General features: G+C 46.8%; 1 protein-coding gene across 9 annotated transcripts in view; it reads left to right on the top strand.

Moving 5' to 3' along the window:
* Positions 1–21,107, top strand: part of LOC137436785 (pumilio homolog 1) — a 177,324-nt gene that overhangs the window by 119,016 nt on the left and 37,201 nt on the right. For all 9 annotated transcript variants that reach the window (XM_068130880.2, XM_068130877.2, XM_068130881.2 and 6 more), the window contains one exon: positions 11,533–11,662. In XM_068130880.2, coding sequence (XP_067986981.2) covers positions 11,533–11,662 — 130 coding nt within the window. The remainder of the gene's footprint in view (positions 1–11,532; positions 11,663–21,107) is intronic.

The raw sequence follows: 21,107 nt of genomic DNA, 5'->3' as shown, positions 1-21,107 counted from the left end.
TTCCACACCTTTTTATTCCACACCAAGCATTCCACACTACTTATTCGCACACCATTTATCTCGCACACCTTTTGTGCTCACACGCCCCTTTTCTCGCACACCTTTTGTGCTCACACACTACTTTCCTCGCACACCTCAAACACTTACTTCTATCTTCCACACAATTTCTCACACACAGCATCATCTATTTGACTACTCCCCCTAAAACTCGTGCTTCCCTGTCGTCCCTTTACACTATGCACACCCTTGTCATTATCAACCATCTAATCTCCCTACGTCCCCACTACAGTACAGGTATCACTACTTAAATCTTGTCCCTAAGGTCTTCTAGATCCCTATCATGATACTAGCCCTCCCTCGGCTAGCTTCGATGCCCCATGGAGGTAACCATTGCTGGCACCTCCATGTGCCTATCACTGCCATCCCCCTAAACTAATGCTCATGGGCCCTGTGTGAGGAATGGTAGCACTACCATTCCCCCACGTGGGGTACATTACTCTCATCAGTCCGCTACACTCAAGCCTCACCAAGTGGATGTACATTGTCGTCACGGCTCGGCCTCGGAGGGCCGAGCGATCCATGCGGGTGGTTGGTCGCCTGTATGCTCGGTCCGTCCGGCATTTTTGATCCAAGGGAGGAGGTATGGATGGGCCGAGGTGCAGGGCTCCATCCCGGCGCGGGGCCTCGCGGTCCCACGCACGGTGACCCAACCGGCCACGATCGGAGCACCGCACCCGCCAAGTTGCGCGGTCGAAATCTCCTCCCTCCCCTTGAACCTTGCCGATTGCCTTTCCCGGCACGGCACCAACCATACAGTGCGGGGGCCGGCACGAATCGTGCACTTTGGTCCTTGTGAAATAGACGCGGCACCGATCCCCGCCGGTTCCTGTTGCACACAACTCACCGGGGGCTCACGTCTGCTACCCGTCCCGCTAAACGCTACCCCGGTCGGTGTCGATGCTTGAGCCGTGTCCTCACCACTCGCGACCCACTCTGCACTCGCACACCCAGGCGCCTCCCATACACTCCGTTACTGCACTCCTGTGCACACCCTTCTCTTAGACACTCAGTTGCACACCACCCAGGCGCACTCGTACCTTCCACAAACTCCGTTACACACTCTTCCCGCACACAGTCCGGTGTGCATTCTCCCTCACACTCTGTAACATGCTCGCATGTGCACTCCTGCACACATTCTGCAACACGCTCTGGTGTGCACTCCTGCACACACTCTGTAACACACTCTCCCGTTACACACTCCGTAACACACTCTTCTCCGGCACACTCCGGCGCACACTTTTCTCGCTCACGCTTCGACGCACACTCTCTCTCGTACTTCATGCCAGTCGCCCTTGTACACCGCACAATGGACCTTCCGCGAACGCCCGGGTCTCGACTCTGTCCCAAGCCCGCCAAAAACCCGTTCGCGCCAAACACATTCGCGCCATTTTTCCACTCACCTCGGGGACCTCCTTCTCCGGCTGCACCTGCAAACTTTCCATTGAGTTAGCAAGCCCGGCATCACGGTGCAAATACAGACTTTGCGCGCATTCCATTTCTTTCTCTCGTGATTTATTTCCTATTTCTCCAGTCTCTTCAGCCCCAATTGTTTATTTTCCTATCACGACAATCATCGGCACCCATGAAATTTCCTTGTCTAATTCGGCGATCGCCGGCTCTTCTACACCCCGCGTCGCGATTTCCATAGCCCCGGTCAACTTGGCTGTGCTTTGCCCTAGCTCGCTCCCCACGCGTTCCTCACACTGCTTCACCCCGTCGCGCACCACTGCGACCTCCTCGCTCAACCCGCGCCTAATGTCCTCCCCCATTTCTTTTATTTCTTTCTTCGACGCCCCCCTCATTTTTTCCAATTCCCGGGTCGATTTTTCCCACATTTCTTTCAATTCCCGGGTGTATTTGTCACTTTGGGCATTCATTGTTTCTTTCAATTCGCCCTTGTTACACCTTGCTTTGTCCCTCTGCATTTCTATAGATGCTCGTAGTTGATTTATGAGTAAGTACAGGTCCAAACCCGCTGGCACCGCGGGCTCGGCTCTCGCCGCCACGTGCGATGCGCCGCCACGTGCGATGCGCCGCCACGTGCGATGCGCCGCCTTTTCCGTTTCCAGCTGCCGCCCCCTCTTCGGCTTCCTCCACTACCAACTGTCTCTCCTGGTCTTGGGTCATCAATTCTACCTCTTCTTCTACCCCCACCGGCATTTGACTGCCTTGGCCAGCCATGGTACGAATACAATTTGGCTTTTTAAAACTAAATTTTGTTCGCTCGTAATTTCGAGTGCGTGAATCCCACTACAGGTCCAATCCCACTCCCGGACACCAAATTGTTGTGGTTTTGCGAAGCCCGTTCCCTTACAAAGGGGAGATTAAGCCCCTTTTTCTCCTTGGGTCTTCGAACCGCAAGACTGACTCGCCACTTCCGGGCAGACGTGGGAAAGGGTCTCGGGACAATTTTCGCACGTACCTTAAGTACCCACGCCGCAGCAGAAGCGGGGATCGAGTCTCACACGAGCCACACGTAATTGAGTACACCCGAGCGGATGACGTACCACGTGGCCCGTGCTGTTACCTGGCTATTGAACCCGATCAGAGCGATCTAATTCGTACCATGCTAAGTCAATGATGGAAGGGACGAAACGGTCGAATCAGAGGAAGAACAGATTTAATTATTATTTACACTGTACAATGGTAGAAGAAGAAGAGACGCAGGGCAGTCTTAATCAGTCTTAACTTATTTACCCAGACAATGGGCCCACTTACACACACAGGGAGATGAAGGAAGAATGTTCACGCGCCGAACACGCCGGCCTTGGTCGCTCCAGGAACAGCTCACCCGGCGTGGTCCTCTGGCGGTCACAGCACGTATCTCGGCAAAGGCAGGCAGGAGGTAATATATGCGCGTCTGTGGCCCGGCACGACTGTCTTTCACAGCACGATTAATACAACTGAGTGCTTTCACTCCCGTAACTGACACAGCGCAACTCGTCTGCACTCCTCGGGGATCTGACTCCAGCTCAACTGAGAACTCAACTCGTAACTCATGGGCTGCGCCACTCTCATAACTGAACTCCAACTGAGGACCCAGACTCATAACTCGTCTGCCTCATAACTGAGGTGGGGGATACGGGCACAGGGTTATATTGCCCCCGCCCTAGCCCGCATCGAATGTTCCAAACCCCGCCTTTTGCCGCAGTGTTAAGTCACTCCCCTCGAGCCCTGATTGGCGGCTCGCGCTTACCGTTGGCTCCTCCTCCGCCTTCCTTCGCCCTTGGTCGACTTGTTCAGGCCTGCCTCGTGGTATTTCGCGCCAAAACCAAAAGCATGGAGGCATTGTAAGGGGACCTAATTCTCATTATTCTACTCAACGCAAAACTAAACACAGGAAAGGTCTATGCTTACATTTACTAAGAAATAAGTGAGCTTTAACGAGGCTACATGTTGTAGTGTAACTAAACTAGGAGGGGAAATTAACCTTTATTTTAAAAACACAAAACCGCAACAATATATACATAGATATACCAAGTGTTCCATGCTCCTCCCCAAACCCCATGCTCCTCCCCAAACCCTCCCCAAACCCCGGTACCTCCGAGCCCCGAAAGGAGTCACGGCAGAAAGGTGTGTTATAATGTGTGTCAATGACCAATGGTGAAACCACACCAACCAATTGTTACCAAAAACAAGTATTGTATTAAGGTCACACAAGTATAACAGCACAAGTACAATATGTTTCAATCGCACCACAAAAATACCATATAATTCCTATGATGGTACCATCAGTTTCTTATTCAATAACTCACTGTGCTCCAAGTGAGCGAAAAGAGCATTCCCAAAGTCACTGTCCCAGCACCAAGCCAAAGTCGATCCACGCTCCGGTGATCGCAAGAAAAATGTCATCGAGACCAGAATCCAAGTCGGCTCACAGTCAACGCTGCCAAAGAGGTGCAAAGGTGCACCTAAAAGGCGACTGGGAAATCACACCTTCGGGTATGAACGTTCAGCCACTCCAAAACGGAGTACCACAAATTCCCAATCGAAATCCACGTTACACTCGCAAAACAGGCTAACGGCTGGGTGCGGTGAAATGGCTGGAGCGAGGTGAAAAGGCTGGAGCGATGCGAAATGGTGGGAGCGAGGCGAAATGGCAGGCGGGCCCGTACTGGAGGCGTACCTGCTCTCCAACGATTCTCTTCGGAATCAACCGCAAAACCCGATACGCAGGTTTATCTGTCACAGCGATAACCACTCTGTCACAGGAATCCCTTCCCCAGGAAACCCAAAGTTCGCTCGTGACCCCCGTTCGCCAGCGTCTCCCCGAGACCTCAAAGCAGCTCGGCTTTTTTCTTCCTCCTCTTCTTCTTCCGGTTTCCCCCGATCCGGTTTCCGGTTTCTTTGAAACCACTAATTTTTTACCTTTTGAAAACAGTTATCTCCATTTCACTTAAACGATAACAATAATAGTACATGGAACCAAAAATGCTTACAGTGGATGAAAACCACAACGACGGAAGTGACAAATCCGTAACACTCCCCACCCTCAAGAAAGAAAGTTGGAACATAGTGAAAACTTTCTTTTCATGCAAAAACCCTTTTTAACAAACAAAAGTAAAACTCACACCCAAATGATTAACTCGCGTGAGCAACAATAATTAATATTCCCCAGAAGAAAGCAACAAAACTTCCAAACAACCTACATAACAGGAATTTTCAAAGTTGGTTTACTCTGGATAAAGCATCAGCAACGACATTGTCCCTGCCCTTTACATGCTAAATTTCCAAGTTGAACTCCTGCAAAGCCAAACTCCATCTCATCAACCTCTGATTTTTATTTTTCATTTTTTGAATGAAGGTTAAGGAGTTGTGATCAGTGAAGACTTTTATAGAAAAGGTAGTAGTTCCCAGATACACCTCATATTGCTGAAGCACTAGCAGGAGAGCAAGGGTCTCTTTTTCCACAGTGGCATAATTTACCTGATGTTTGTTAAACTTTTTCGAATAGTAGCACACCGTGTGATCCACGCCATCACCATCTTCCTGTAATAGAACTGCCCCAGCCCCCACATCACTTGCATCAATGGCCAACTTGAATGGTTCTTGAAAATACGGGGCTGCTAGGACAGGAGAGCTCATTAGGAGCTTATGAGATTAGGAGCTCATTAGGAGCTCATTAGGAGCATATCACTTTGACGTGGGCAAAGGCAGCCTGACATCCCAAACAAACTTGGTCTCTTTCCTCAGCAAATTCGTTAAAGGGGCCACCATATCAGAAAAAGTCCTGCAGAACCGCCGGTACCAACCAGCCATACCCAAGAATCTCATAAGCTCCTTCCTCCCTTTTGGAACTTGGAAGCGATCAATGGCTTCTATCTTGGCTGTCACCGGTTGCACTTGACCCTGACCTATTACATGGCCTAGGAACACCACCTGTGCTTTTACAAACTCACTCTTAGATAAGTTGATGGTCAACCCTGCCTCGGTCAGTTTCTTGAAAAATGCATGAATTTGTTTAAGATGATCTTCCATGGTCATGGTGTGGATGATGATATCATCCAGATAAGCCTCCACCCTCTCAAGGTCTGCAATAAGCTTATTAATCAGCCGTTGAAATGTAGCAGGACCGTTTTTCAATCCAAAGGGAAGAACCTTGTACTGATGCAACCCATTTGGTGTGACTAAAGCCGAGATTTCCTTGGCTCTATCAGTAAGAGCAATCTTCCAATATCCTTTCAGCAAGTCAAATTTAGTTACAAATTTAGCTGGGCCTATTCTATCAATGCAGTCATCAATCCTCAGGATGGGATATGAGTCGGTCTTGGTCACTGCATTAACCCGTTTTAAATCCGTACAACAGCGAAACCTGCCATCGGATTTTGGAACCAACACACATGGTGAGCTCCATTCACTGCTGCTTGGTTCGATGATGTCATTCTCCAACATATACTGAACCTCCTTCCGAAGATACTCCATCTTCACAGGGTTCATCCGATAGGGGTGTTGCTTCACAGGAGTGGCTTTCCACCTCAATATCATGATATACCAAGTCAGTACGACCAGGTACATCTGTGAACAAATGTGCAAACTCAAAAAATAGGCTGGATAGTTGTCCTTGTTGTTCCCTCGTCAAATGACCTAATTTCTCATCTAAATTACTCAACACCTCCGTGTTCGTCAATCTGGGACAAGCCTGGTCATCAATGTTATCAAACTTCACACCGGCCTCAACCTCTGGATTCTCTTGCACCCCGACTACAGGCACGACAGGCGAGACAGGATCCATTTTTTTCACAGGCTTCCTCTCATAATATTTCTTCAGTCGGTTGACATGACACAGCTGCCGCTTTTTCCGTCGGTCGGGAGTTGTCACCACGTAATCTGTTTCATTAACCCTACTTTCGATTGCATAGGGACCAAAATAGTGGTCTGTAGTGGCTGACCTGGAACAGGAAGCAACACTAACACTCGGTCCTCAGGACTGAAATTTCTTATCTAAGATTTCTTGGCATGCCTCACTTTCATTTTATCCTGTGTCACTTTCAAGTTTTCTCTCGCAACTTCACAAGCCTTTGCCAATCTGTGCCTAACCGTTGACACACTCTACCACTGTCGACTGCGACTCCTCCTGTAGCCACTGTTCTTTCACCAATTTCAATGGTCTTCGCACTGCGTGTCCAAACACAAGTTCAAAAGGACTGAACCCCAATGACTCCTGAACAGATTCCCTCGTAGCAAACAACAATAAGGGTATTCCCTCATCCCAATCTTTGTCACATTCAAAACAATACATTCTGATCATATTCTTCAATGCCTGGTGAAACCTTTCCAAGGCCCCTTGGCTCTCGGGATGGTAAGTACTTGATCTTACTTGCTGCACTCCCAACAGGTGGACCACATGCTGAAAAAGCGTTGACATGAAATTGGAACCCTGATCAGACTGGATGACCTTAGGTAGGCCAAACAAAGTGAAAAATTTAATCAAGGCCTTCGCAATAACTGCGCAGTAATTTTTCTAAGAGGCACTGCTTCTGGGAACCTCGTCGAAGCGCACATGATGGTCAACAAATACTGATGTCCAGCCTTAGTTTTAGGGAAAGGGCCGACACAGTCAATAATGACTCAGCTGAACGGCTCTTCAAAAGCTGGAATTGGTTTTAAAATTGCGGATGGGACTTTCTGATTCGGTTTTCCCACAAGCTGGCAAGAATGGCAAGATTTACAGAACTCCGCCACATCACGTCGCAATCCTGGCCAGAAAAAATGTACCAATATTCTGTCACATGTCTTGTTCACTCCAAGGTGCCCGGCCAAAGGTGTCTCATGCACCAAACTCAATATCTCCTTCCGGTACGGCGGTGGCACCACAATTTGGTAATGAACTTTCCACTCATCATTTGCTGGCACCTCCGGTGGTCTCCATTTCCTCATGAGTATTTCCCCTTTCATGAAGTAACCAACAGGTATCTTCATAGCCTCTTCCTCTGTAATGGCTTTATCAATCAAACTCCGGAGCTCCGAATCTCTGTGTTGTTCTTCAACAAGTCTCTTTCGGACCAGCACCGTTTGTTCAGCCTCGTTCCCAGATGTCTCCGACGGACACTCCATTTCCACTATTGGTCCAGATACCACCTTTTCCTTAGGTTCTTGATGTCACTCCCTTTCCTATTATCTCTTCCAGACTTTTCCTGCAATTTCTCTATGGAACCCAAATCCACATCGCCTTCCTTCTCCTTCTCTTCAGAGCACTTCTTACCCATAGCACAAGTCACTGCACAGGATGGAAAGATACCAGGAATCTCCTGCTCTAACTGTGCTGTGTTATTTTCCATACTGGGCTTTTCAACCAACATCGGATTACCAGAAACTCGACCCCCGGCCAAATCATTCCCGATAATAAAAGAGATTCCCTCTACAGAAGGAGTGGCTTGTAACCCCACAGTGACCGGTCCTGACACCAAATCAGACGTTAAATGGATGACATGAAGAGGAGCTTTAACATAGCCACCAACCCCCTGTAAAAGAACACTAACCCCTGTTGCCGTCTTCTCCGACAATGGCAAAATGCCCTCAAGCATCAAAGATTGATGTGCTCCTGTGTCCCTCAAAACCCTAACAGGTCTCTGGTTAGTTAAGTCCCCATCCAGTGACACAAACCCCTCGGAAATAAAAGGTTTGTAACCCTCTTGGACTAGGTCGTTCTGTGATGCCGTAACTTTGGCACGGGAACCTTCACAAGGCACTGTCCTCCAAGGACGATTTCTTGCATTGGCCAACGCATTCGGAGTTGCACTAGTCTGACTCCGCTCCTGATTTTTCCTTTTCAGGGCATAAAATTGGGACATCAAATGCCCAGGTTTCTTGCAAAAGGCGCAAGTAGGCCCGGAGGAAAAACTCGTGGTCTGCCTCGGGTCCCCCGGAAGATAGGTATGCCTTGGAACTGCAGTCTTCTGATCCCTAAAAGTCGCGGTGTCAGATTTGTCCCCATAGTCCTCTCTCGGCCGCCTCCATGAAAATTTGTTCTCCGATCCTGATTTACCATAACTCCCCTGTCTAACTCTAGGTGGGAAGTTAGGTTTGTGGAACCCCATCCTGTGTGTCAAGGCATAGTCATCTGCCACTGTTGCTGCCTCATACAACTCCGGTACCTTTTTTTCATCCAAATGTACTTTAATGTCCACGTGGACACACTGTTTGAATTTCTCCACCAAGATCAATTGTCGTAAAAGGTTGAAGTCTTTCCCAATCTCCTTCGAGTCACACCACCTATCAAACATAGTTTCCTTCATTCTGGCAAAAACTCCACATGGGTCTCACTCTCTCCCTCTTCCTGGCATTCCTGAATTTTTGTCGTTAAGCTTCAGGGACCAATTCATAGGCTTTGAGAATGGCTTTCTTCACTATCTCATAATCTGCACATTGGTCAATCGGTAAAGCCGAATAGACATCTTGAGCTTTACCCATCAGAACACTTTGCACTAACATAGTCCAGGATCCCACAGGCCATTTTAACATTTGAGCCACCTTCTCAAAGTGTAAAAAAAACTTGGCTACCTCCTTTTCATTGAAGGGTGGAACCAGCCTCACATGCCTACCAACATCCCAAGAGTTCTGACTCGTTGTCGAACTAGCCGACATGGATACTACTTCTCTCCGTTCTCTCAGTAATTCCAGCTCCTTGAGTTTAAGTTCCCTCTGATAATCCATGTCCCGTTCCTTCAACTCCCTTTCGGCTCACCTTTCCCTCCGCTCTTTCCTCTGCTCTTCTTTCCTGTTCAGCTCTCCTTTCCTCTGCTCTTCTCTCCTCGAGTTCTCGTCCCTGTTCTGCTCTTTCCTTTTCTGCTTTCCTTTCTTCTGCTCTTTCCGCTGCTCTTCTCTCCTCGAGTTCTCGTTCCCGTTCTGCTCTTTCCTTTTCGGCTCTCCTTTCCTCTGCTCTTTCCTCGGCTTTCCATTCCAACTCTTTTAACCTTTCCTGGCTCTGCAGTTGCATCTCCATTTTCCGGAGCTCCACATTTCCTTTTTCCTCTGGTAACAAATCCAAGGCTCCCTCTTCCCATGTTCCTTGTCCCACCAGAGATTCTACCACCAATGTCTGAATCTCTGCTTTCTTCATACTAACTCGGACCTCCAAGTTAAAATATTTGGCCAATATCATGATTTCCGATCTTTTTAACGCCTGGAACTGTGCCTCATTAGGGAACGTCGCAAACTTTTCTGCGTCAAACACCATGTTGACTATTAGCTTGCACCTGTTAACCTTCACACAAAAATTTTCAAATTTTTAGAAAAATTTGGGAATGTTAGAAAATTCCAAATTTGGGAATTTTGGGAATGTTAGGGAATTCAGTCCCGGACGAGCCCCCAGTTTCTGTTATGTGCTCCTCCCCAAACCCCAGTCACTGTGTACCTCCGAGCCCCGAAAGGAGTCACGGCAGAAAGATGTGTTATAATGTGTGTCAATGACCAATGGTGAAACCACACCAACCAATTGTTACCAAAAACAAGTATTGTATTAAGGTCACACAAGTATAACAGCACAAGTACAATATGTTTCAATTGCACCACAAAAATACCATATAATTCCTATGATGGTACCATCAGTTTCATATTCAATAACTCACTGTGCTCCAAGTGAGCGAAAAGAACATTCCCAAAGTCACTGTCCCGGCACCAAGCCAAAGTCGATCCACGCTCTGGTGATCGCAAGAAAAATGTCGAATCGAGACCAGAATCCAAGTCGGCTGACAGTCAACGCTGCCAAAGAGGCGCAAAGGTGCACCCAAAAGGCGACTGGGAAATCACACCTTCGGGTATGAACGTTCAGCGTCTCCCAAACGGAGAACCACAAATTCCCAATCAAAATCCACGTTGCACTCGCAAACCAGGCTAACGGCTGGGTGCGGTGAAATGGCTGGAGCGAGTTGAAAAGGCTGGAGCGAAGCGCAAATCCTGCGCGAGGTAAAAATGGCCGACGGCCCATTCTCGTGGCGTAACGGCACTCCAACGATTCTCTTCGGAATCAACCGCAAAACCCGACACGCAGGTTTATCTGTCACAGCGATAACCACTCTGTCACAGGAATCCCTTTCCCAGGAAACCCAAAGTTCGCTTGTGACCCCCGTTCGCCAGCGTCTCCCCGAGACCTCAAAGCAGCTCGGCTTTTCTTCCCGACCTCACTTGCGCCGCCTTTTTTTTCTTCCTCCTCTTCTTCCGGTTTCTCCCGATCCGGTTTCCGGTTTCTTTGAAAACACGAATTTTTTACCTTTTGAAAACAGTTATCTCCATTTCACTTAAACGATAACAATAATAGTACATGGAACCAAAAATGCTTACAGTGAATGAAAACCACAATGACGGAAGTGACGAATCCGTAACACAAGGAATAAAAGCTGACCTTCTGTACTGTTGCTTCATATTCATCTTTTCATCACAAATCCAAATTTATTGACTATATAGCAATAATAACAAATTTGACTTCACCATTCCAATACTTATGTTGGAGGGCACTGTAGTTCTCGTGTCGTTCCAGGTCAAATATTGTTCATAGTACTGAAAATAACAGGATAAATAGCATCCCAGGAAGGTATGAAACTGGATGCGAGACATTTGGGAAAAAAACGAGATGATCTTGTATAAAATTATGGGTCACCTGCTCAGCCTGCCACCACATCTAGGGGGATGAGGGGTGGGTTGTCTTAAAGCGTTACGTATTATCAAAGGGGGTGTCTGTTGAAGCGTACCGGAGTGTTACTGTTGTAGGTGGAGGTGGTGTCAGTTTTGAGCAAAAAAAGTTACGTCATTTTTAAAAGCTCCCTTCGTGGTGAAAACCATGCAAGCTTTTGGTGGTGGCGTTTCTATTTTGATGTTCCACTTGCTGAGTTCACTTTATTGCCAACAGTTCAATGTTCGATGTGATTTCACTTTATTTGGCAGTTGCTTTGCTCTCAATCCCAGATAATGAAATGGCGTTGTATACTGTTTGGTTACACGTGGCATTTGCCTGGTGGCGTGTTCCTTGTTACACAGCTTTATCCAGCAGAAGCTGGAGCGGGCGCCTCCAGCAGAGCGGCAACTCGTTTTCACCGAGATAGTGCAAGCGGCATACCAGTTGATGACTGACGTCTTTGGAAACTATGTCATCCAAAAGTTCTTTGAGGTAACTTGTCAACCTTGCTGGCTGGCTTCAGTCACAAAAAGGTATTGCTGATATCTGTTGTGTAATTCACTAAAATTTTGGAACCCATAATGCTGGAGCCCACACTGGACCCCTGTTGGGTCTTCATGCAATGCAGTCACATGGTATCATTGCACTGTTGGTGAAGTGTCATCCCGTTGCTGTGCCTTGAGTATTCAATAATGTTGAAATTGAATGCATTTCTATCGGGATGGGAGTGGTTAACGATTTGCTGTGACATCCTTCACCCCATCAATCCTTTAAATATTATAGTAATGGGGCCAACTGGTTAGTATTATGAGTAATGTTGGGAATATTATCAAACTTTTAGGTTAGCATCACCAGACCTTGCTTCTGTTAACCTTTCTCAAGAGTGAAAACTCTTCGGTCCACATTCCTTCAACGACCAGGTGGCTGTGCTGTCATGATCTTTGTGACGATTTGTCATTGCTAAATTACAAAATTATACTGCCATTTATTGTGATCCTGTAACGTGTTAATAAAAATAGAAACGGCAGAAACTAATGATATAATCCAAAAGAACACATAATTAACCAAAATGTCGAACATCATGTTGCAATAACTAAGCATACGTAACTGTTGTGCGAATGTGTGGGGAAGGGTGGATGGATATATATATATATATATTGTTACGGATTCGTCACTTCCGCTGTTGTGGTTTTCACCCACTTGAGACACTTCTGGTTCTATGTATTATTATTATCATTGTTTAAGTGAAATGGCCATTAGTATTATCAAAATGTAAAAGGGTTAACTTTAAATGAAACAGGAAACCGGATCGGGGACCGGAAGACGGAGAAGAAGAGGAAGGCGAGGGCGTGGCGAGAGAGGTTGGACAAGAAGCTAGTTGTTTCAAGCTCCGTAGCGAGCGTTGTCGAACGAAAGTCGCGAGTGAACTTTGAGGTCCCTTGAAAGGAGTCCCTGCGATAGGTGTTATCGCTGGGGGATTGATAAACCTGTGTGGTCAGGTTTGGGCGTTGCGATTCTGAAGAATCCTCGCCGGGTCGTGTCGACTCAAGTAAGAGCCGTCGGCCATTTTGACCCTCGCGCTTTGTTCATCGCAGAAGGTCTTAGCTACGCGGTAGCTTTTCTTCACCATCCTGTCGTCTGTCGGGGATGTGTTTGCGCAACGCTGAGTCTGGAGATTAAGTGGCGGTTCGCCGACTGAACCAGGGAACGTTCATACCTGCAGGAACTTTGGGATTTCCCATTCCGCCGCGAGATTGCTTGGTTTTGGACCACGCGACTTTCTGCGTCGCTTCGACCGCCTACGCCGGAGATCTGCTTCGGCGGTGCGACTGCCCTTGCCATCCTCGCGGGAGTCGACTTCGTCTTGAGGACAGGAATATAGAGACATTGGGGAAGGTTTTTCCACTCACTGGGAACACCGTGAGTTATCCTTTGCTAGTTGATGGTACCATCATAAGATATATTGAGTGTACTTTGGATTGCTGTTTGTTGTACCGTTATTCTTGTGTGATTTTTAATACTATATTTGTTTGTTGATAAATCATTGGTGTGGTTTCACTATTGATTTCGGACACATAATAACATATTTTTCTGCCGTGGCTCCTCTCGGGGCTCGGAGGTACATCGTGACCAGGGGGTCGGGGAGGAACACGTAACAGAAATTGGGGGCTCGTCCGGGATAAAATTCCCTTATAACATCCGTTCGGGATTGACCCACATTGAAATTGGGGGCTCGTACTGTGGAGAAATTGGGGGCTCGGCTTTGCTGATTAAATTCCCTAAATCTCGTACTGTGGATGAAATTCCCTAAATTTCTTCCGGGAAAGAATTTGCTAACATTCCCAGAATTCCCAAATTTTGAATTTTTTCCAACATTCCCAAATTTTTCAAAAAAAAAAATTGCAACATTTTTGTGTGAACGTTAACAGGTGTTAACGGATAGTCACCATGGTGTTTGACGCAGGAAAGTTTGCGGCATCCCCTAGTGAGGCACAGTTCCAAGCGTTAAAAAAATCGGAACTCTTGATATTGGCCAGACATTTTAGCTTGGAGGTCCGAGCTAATATGAAGAAAGCAGAGATGCAGACATTGGTGATAGAATCTCTGGTGGGACAAGGAACATGGAAAGAGGTAGCCTTGGATTGGTTACCCGAGGAACAAGAAAATGTGGAGCTCCGGAAAATGGAGATGCAATTGCAGAGCCAGGAATGGGTAAAAGCACAGGAAAGAGAACTCGAGGAAAGAAGAGCAGCACAGGAAAGAGAACTCGAGGAAAGAAGAATAAAACAGGAAAGAGAACTCGAGGAAAAAAGAGCAGAACAGGAACGAGAACTCGAAGAGAGAAGAGAAAAGGAAAGAGCCGAGGAAAGGAGAGCTGCAAGGGAACTCGAAGCAGAGGATATAAAAGCAGAAAGGGAGTTAAGGGAACGTGACATGGAGCTTCAGAAGGAAATTAAATGCAAAGAGCTGGAGATAATGAGAGAACGGGGAGAGGTACCATCCATGCTGGCTAGTTCGACAACTAGTCAGAACACCTGGGATGTTGGTAGACATGTGAGGCTGGTTCCACTCTTCAATGAAAAGGAAGATGCCAATTTTTTTTACACTTTGAGAAAGTGGCTCGAATGCTAAAATGGCCTAAGGAGTCCTGGACCATGTTAGTGGAAAGTGTTCTGGTGGGTAAAGCTCAAGATGTATTTTCGGCTCTACCGATTGACCAATGTGCAGATTATGAGATAGTGAAGAAAACCATTCTCAAAGCCTATGAATTGGTGCCTGAAGCTTACCGGCAAAAATTCCGGAATGCCAGGAAGAGGGAAAGTGAGACCCATGTTGAGTTTGCCAGAATGAAAGAAACCATGTTTGATCGGTGGTGTGATTCAAAAGGGGTTGGGAAAGACTTCGAACTATTGTGACAATTGATCCTGGTGGAGGAATTCCAACAGTGTGTCCACGAGGACATTAAAGTACATCTGGAGGAAAGGAAAGTACCAAAGTTGTATGAGGCAGCAACCATGGCAGATGACTATGCCTTAACACACAGGATGGGGTTCCACAAACCTAACGTCTCGCCTAGAGTTCGCCAGGGGAGTTATGGTACATCCGGTGCGGAGAACGGAAATTCATGGGGGCGGCCTCGAGATGACTATGAGGACAACTCTGATACCACGACTTTTGGAAATCAGAAGACTACAGTTCCAAGACAGACCTATCTTCCGTGGGGCTCGATGCAGACCACGAGGTTCTCCTCCGGGCCTACTTGCGCTTTTTGCAAGAAACCTGGACATGTGATGTCCCAATGTTATGCTCTAGAAAGGGAAAATCAGGAGCGGAGTCAGACTAGTACAACTCCGAATGCAATTGCAAATGTGAGAAATCGCCCTCAACAGGGTTACCAACCATTTATTTCAGAGGGGTTTGTGTCACTGGATGGAGACTCGACTAACCAGAAAACGGTTAGGGTATTGAGGGACACAGGAGCACATCAATCTTTGATGCTTGAAGGCATTTTGTCAGTGTCAGAGAAGACGGCAACTGGTGTTGGTGTTCGTTTCCAGGGGGTTGGTGGCTGTGTTAAAGCTCCACTTCATGTCATCCATTTAGAGTCTGATTTGTCACCGTAGGTTTACAAGTAGGTTTACAAGCCACTCTTCCTGTAGAGGGAGTATCTTTTGTTATCGGGAATGATTTGGCCGGTGGTCAAGTTTCTGGTAACCCGATGTTTGTTACTGGGCCAAGTATGGAAAGTAACTCCACACAAGTCAGGGATGGAGGCAATGTTGGCAAGCTCTTTGTAGGTGGACTGAACTTCAAAACAAGGAAAGATGTTCTGGCCTCTGTCTTCGGCAAATATGGCCCGCTTTTGGAAGTGCTGCTGATAAAAGACAGGGAGACACAACAGTCAAGAGGGTTTGGCTTTGTCACGTTTGAAAACACAAAGGACGCCAGAGATGCAGAAAAGGATCTGAATAGCAAGGAGTTGGAGGGTCGGACCATAACAGTAGAGAAGGCATTTCATAGGTGTCGAGGGGGCTACAGAGGAGGACAACGTGGAGGTAGTTTTGGTGGTGGCCGCAATCGATATTACGATGGTGGCTCCCAGAGTTACGGCAGCTCCCGAAGGAATGATTATCAGGGTAGTGGCCGAGAAGGAGACCGCTATTCACGAGACTACAGCGACAAGCGGTCCAACCGTGATTATTATGAAAGTTAGGAAGAGTGGAAGCACTGAATGCTGCGGAGCAGCCGAGCCAAGATTCCTACACGGACTAACCGTGAACGACACGTTCCTAAAGGCGTCCAGGTAGTGAATACTTCCAGGCCTCACCACCCAACCACCATGAAACCTGGTTCTCAGCTCGGCCTCCTGGAAAAAGTGCTATCGATTTGCTTGATTTTGGATTTTTGATCAACCCCTTAACCTTTATTCAACCGAATCTAAAAATACAAATCAGAGGTTGATGAGATGGAGTTTGGCTTTGCAAGAGTTCAACGGGGAATATTGAGTATTGTTGCTCACGGGAATTGATGATTTGGGTTGTGAGTGTACTTTCGTTTGTTTAGAGAGTTTGCCTGCAAAGAAAGTTTTCGCTGTGTTCAAACTTTCTTTCCTGAGGGGGGGAAGTGTTACGGATTCGTCACTTCCGCTGTTGTGGTTTTCACCCACTTGAGACACTTCTGGTTCGATGTATTATTATTATCATTGTTTAAGTGAAATGGCCATTAGTATTATCAAAATGTAAAAGGGTTAACTTTAAATGAAACAGTAAAGTGACAAACAAGTGGAAGATGTCCTTCAGCAAAGGACTTCTGTGACTCACTGGGACTGACACAATCTGTCAATTTCCCGACCCGGATTTCAGTCAACGGAGCATCTTCTCTTCCGGACTTGGTTATGACTAACTTCGCTGAAAATGTCTGCTGCTCTTCTTCTGCTCCAATCGGCTCTTCTGATCATGTGCTTGTTAAAGTGGACATCTCTCTGACCATTCTCAGAGAGCCTCCTCAGCGTCGACGAGTCTGGCATTTTACTCAGGCCAACTGGCACGGTCTTCAAGCAGCCATCAATCATCTGGACTGGTCTCCCATCTCTACCGCCTCTGACATCAACTCATCCTGGGAATTCTTCCAAAGTAAATTGCTCTCTCTCATGCACAGATTTATCCCATCTCGTCTTCAGTTGTCATACCCTTCCTCCCGTCCATGGTACACGGAATCTTGTGGTGAGGCTATTGCCCAGAAACAACTTGCTTTCGTCTCTTGGAAAGCAAATCCAACGGAAGGAAATCTCATTTCCTTTCACAAAGCCCGAAACAAGTGTGTGTCCACCCTCAGGAGAGCCAGGAAACAATATCTCTCCGTTCTCAAGACCGAACTCTCTTATGTGTCTCCCTCTTCCAAATCCTGGTGGCGTCTGGTCAAATCTGTTTCTGGTGTTTGTTCCCCCTCCATCCCCTCCCTTACCTCAAACGGCTACACGGCTGACCGCACGTGAAAAAGCTGAATGCCTCAACTCTGTGTTTGCCTCTAAATCTTGTGTCCCAAACCCATCCCTCTCTGTACCCACCGTACCCAGTCGTACCCAGCTGCTCCTGGACTCTGTGTCCTTTCCTCCTGACAAGGTGGAAAAGTTTCTGTCAATCCTCGACTCTGATTCTGCAACTGGACCTGACGGCATCAGCCCACGGGTCCTAAAATCCTGTTCTTCCGCTCTTTCACTCCCTCTCTCTGTTCTCTTCACCCTCTCTTTTGCTCAAGGTCAACTGCCATCTGCTTGGAAATTAGCCAACATCACCGCTTTACACAAAAAAGGTGCAAAAACAGATCCTAGCGACTACAGACCAATCAGCCTTCTCCCAATTATCAGCAAAGTCATGGAATCCATCATTGCTTTGGATATGCAATCTTTCCTCTTCTCCAATGGCTTGATCTCTGATCATCTTTTCGAGATGTCTTAGAACCAAAAGTTCATTGGTATTATGTTGAAATTATTCTAGATTTTGTTAATGTGACCTTTAAAAGAAACAAAAACCACATTTGACATTTCGAAACAAATAAATTGATCCTTGAAAGTGATGTAAACTGATATCGAACTCAATTCATGGACAGTACTGTGTTAAACTTGTGTACGTTTTCCAGAAGTATCTCTTTATTTTGCACATTAGCCCAAAAAAATTTCAACAAAAACAAAAGTTAAATTACGACTGGGATTACGGACAGTAAAATTACAGTTCAGTACTTCGTGTAACCCCCACGAGCATTCAGGAGAGCACGTATACGTGAGGCATGCTGTTCACGAGATTTGCCAAGGTTTGGACAGGAATCGCTTGCCATGCAGTGACAGTAGCCTGCTGCAATTCACGCACAGAGGTCGGCTGCTGGTCCAAGTGGTCGATTTGACGCGTTAATTCTGCCCACAAGTTCTCTATCGGATTCATATCCGGGGACATGGCAGGCCACTCCATATGCTCGACACCACGGTCAGCAAGAAAGTGCTGGATCATGCGAGCATGATGAGGCCATGCATTGTCATCTTGGAAGACAAAGTTTCCTCGAAAGGCTGCACGAGCAAATGGAAGCAATGTTTCTTCCAGAATGGCCCTGTACTTGAACTGGTTCAGGTTTCCATTCGGAACAACCAGGTCAGTTTTGCCCCCTGCATGAAAAGCAGCCCAAACGGTCACCCCACCACTTCCAGCTTGGACTCTTGGCACTATACAATCTTTGTTGTAGGCTTCATGCACTTGGCTGCACACTCGGACGCGGCCATCTTGACGATAGACCAGAAATCTAGACTTGTCACTGAAGATCACGTGATTCCAGTGTCCTGGCTGCCATTGACGGTGCTCTCTGGCCCACTGCAATCGGCTCTGGCGGTGTTGTCTGGTCAGGCGTGGCTTTCTCAGGGGACGCCTGGCACGATAGCCTGCTTGAACCAGTCGTTGGTTGACTATCCTTCTGGATACAGGCACATTTGTCAGTTGCTGCCACTCAGCCCTGAGCCGATTAGCTGACTTGGTACGGCCATTGCGGACTAACCGGTGCAGCTGGTGATCATCCCTCCTTGTGGTTCTGCGGGGACGTCCTGGCGTCCTGCGGGGACCTCCTATTGGAGTAGGGACACCCCTCTGAGCATTTCGTTTCAGGATCTTTGACACCTGACCTTGAGTGATGCCATACTGCTGAGCAATAGCACGCTGTTTCATGCCGTAATTTCGTAAAGCCACCACTCCATGACAAACAGCATTGTCGAGTTGACGGACCATCTCCAGAGGAAGCGGCAATAACTTTTGAAGATGTGCAGCAGTTGTTTTCCACTAATACAGAACGCAACAACCCTTGTATACCCGACTGTGAAGCCAATCATCAAATGCACCTGTCCGTACATTTTGCCACGCCACCTGTGATATAATACTGTTGTTGACTTCTTGCTGCGACAGACAATCAGTGACATGGTTCTTTTAACAAATAAATCACCAAAGTGTAAAAGAAACTCACCAGATTGATATACTGAGTTAAGAAAGTAAACCCAAGTCAAGAAAAAATATATATTCCATATTAAATGCCAAGTCTGTGTCTGTGTCTGTGTGTGTGTGTGTGTGTATATATATATATATATATATATATATATATATATATATATATATATATATATATATATATATATATATATATTTATATATATATATATATATATATATATATTTATATATATATTTATATATATATATATATATATATATATATATATATATATATATATATATATATATATATATATATATATATATATATATATATATATATATATATATACTAGCAGAGGTACCCGGCTTTGCACGGGAGTGGGAGGAGGAGGGGAGGGGGAAGAGGAGGGGAGGGGAACGGGGGGGAGGGGGGAGGGGGAAGCGGGGGAGGAGGAGGGGAGGGGGAAGAGGAGGGGAGGGGAATGGGGGGGGGAGGGGGAAGGGGGGGAGGGGGGAGGGAAGGGTGCGGGGGTGCCCAGGGGAAGAAGGGCCCCTCCCCTCCCCCTCCCCCCTTTCCCCTCCCCCCCCTCCCCTCCCCCTTCCCCCTCCCCCCTCCCCCTGTCCCCCTCCCCCCTCCCCCCCTCCCATCCCCTTCCCCCTCGTTCCCCTCCCCTTCTCTTCCCCCTCCCCTCCTTCTCCCCCTTCACACCAGGGGGGTTGACTCAGCCTGTCATCCCACCGAGGTCGGAAGTCGGAACTCATTGTCGTCAAATAAATGTAGCCTGTATGTTTCACTCTTTGTCACATGCCGTTGGTCCCATGTCAATCGGATGAAGTTGAAAAATTAACGTTACGAAGGTTCTCTGGGACGTACTGATTCCGAATAATGAAGTTGAAAAATTAACGTTCCGAAATACGCTAATTACGCTAACAGAAGCGCTGGAGGGAGCACTGCGCTCCCTCCCTTAGATTCCCTCCCTCTTCTGCTAGCGCTAATTACGCGTAACACACTAATTTTAAAACCCGAAGTTTTTTTAATTTTAAGGTGTGCTGTAGTCAGAAGCGCTAGAAGCGCTGCGCTCCCTCCCTTCGAATCCCTCTCTCTTCTGCTAGTGCTAATAATACGCTAATTTTAAAACCCGAAATTTTTTAAATGTTTATGTCTCCGTGACATTCCTGGGACCATCCCGAGTCGAACAGTACTTTCCGCTCGCAAATCCGTCCACGGGTTCTCGAGATCTTAGAGATCATAGATAGATCAGGATACAGACACAGAGGCCAACTCTACTTTATATATATAGATATATATATATATATATATATATATATATATATATATATATATATATATATATATATATATATATATATACAGTGGAACCTCTAAATCCGAATTTAATTCGTTCCAGCGGCAGTTCGTATTGGGAAAAGTTCGGAATTAGAAACTATTTTCCTCATAAGAAATAATGGAAAGTGAATTAATCCGTTCCTGGACCCCAAAAACCCATTATCAAGACACTGTTAACTGCAAATACACATGATTCAAGGTAAAATAAGATGAGTAAATGCCCTAAAGATGAGTAAATGCCCTAAATAGCAGCGAGATCCATCACACGCATACCGCCCTCATGCTTAGCGATAAGTTGTTTCTCTCACCTCAATTGTCGCTCTCACCGCCTTCCTCTTATTCTTATTGCCTTCACTGCTCTTCTTAGATGCCATGGTGAATGGGTAAGGGTCATCTTCAAAGAAAAAAAGCACAAATCAAGGTGAAAACACGAGGTAAACTAGCGACGAACACACGAGAGATGCTGCCAGAACTAGTACGTACAACCGACGAATTGAAGGAACAAAGCGACTTCCGGGTTGTGCATGCGTGAGCATGCGTGGGTGATGCTGCGCGAAGATGCGCGGGGAATATGAACGACGCTAACGGCGGGAAATATGAACGACGCTCACGGCTGGAAATA

This window comes from Myxine glutinosa, chromosome 11 (assembly GCF_964187855.1).
Source record: "Myxine glutinosa chromosome 11, kmMyxGlut1.1, whole genome shotgun sequence".
Taxonomy (NCBI): Eukaryota; Metazoa; Chordata; class Myxini; order Myxiniformes; family Myxinidae; genus Myxine; species Myxine glutinosa.
Note: the sequence above shows the minus strand (reverse complement) of the source record. Positions and strands in the feature narration are given on the sequence as shown.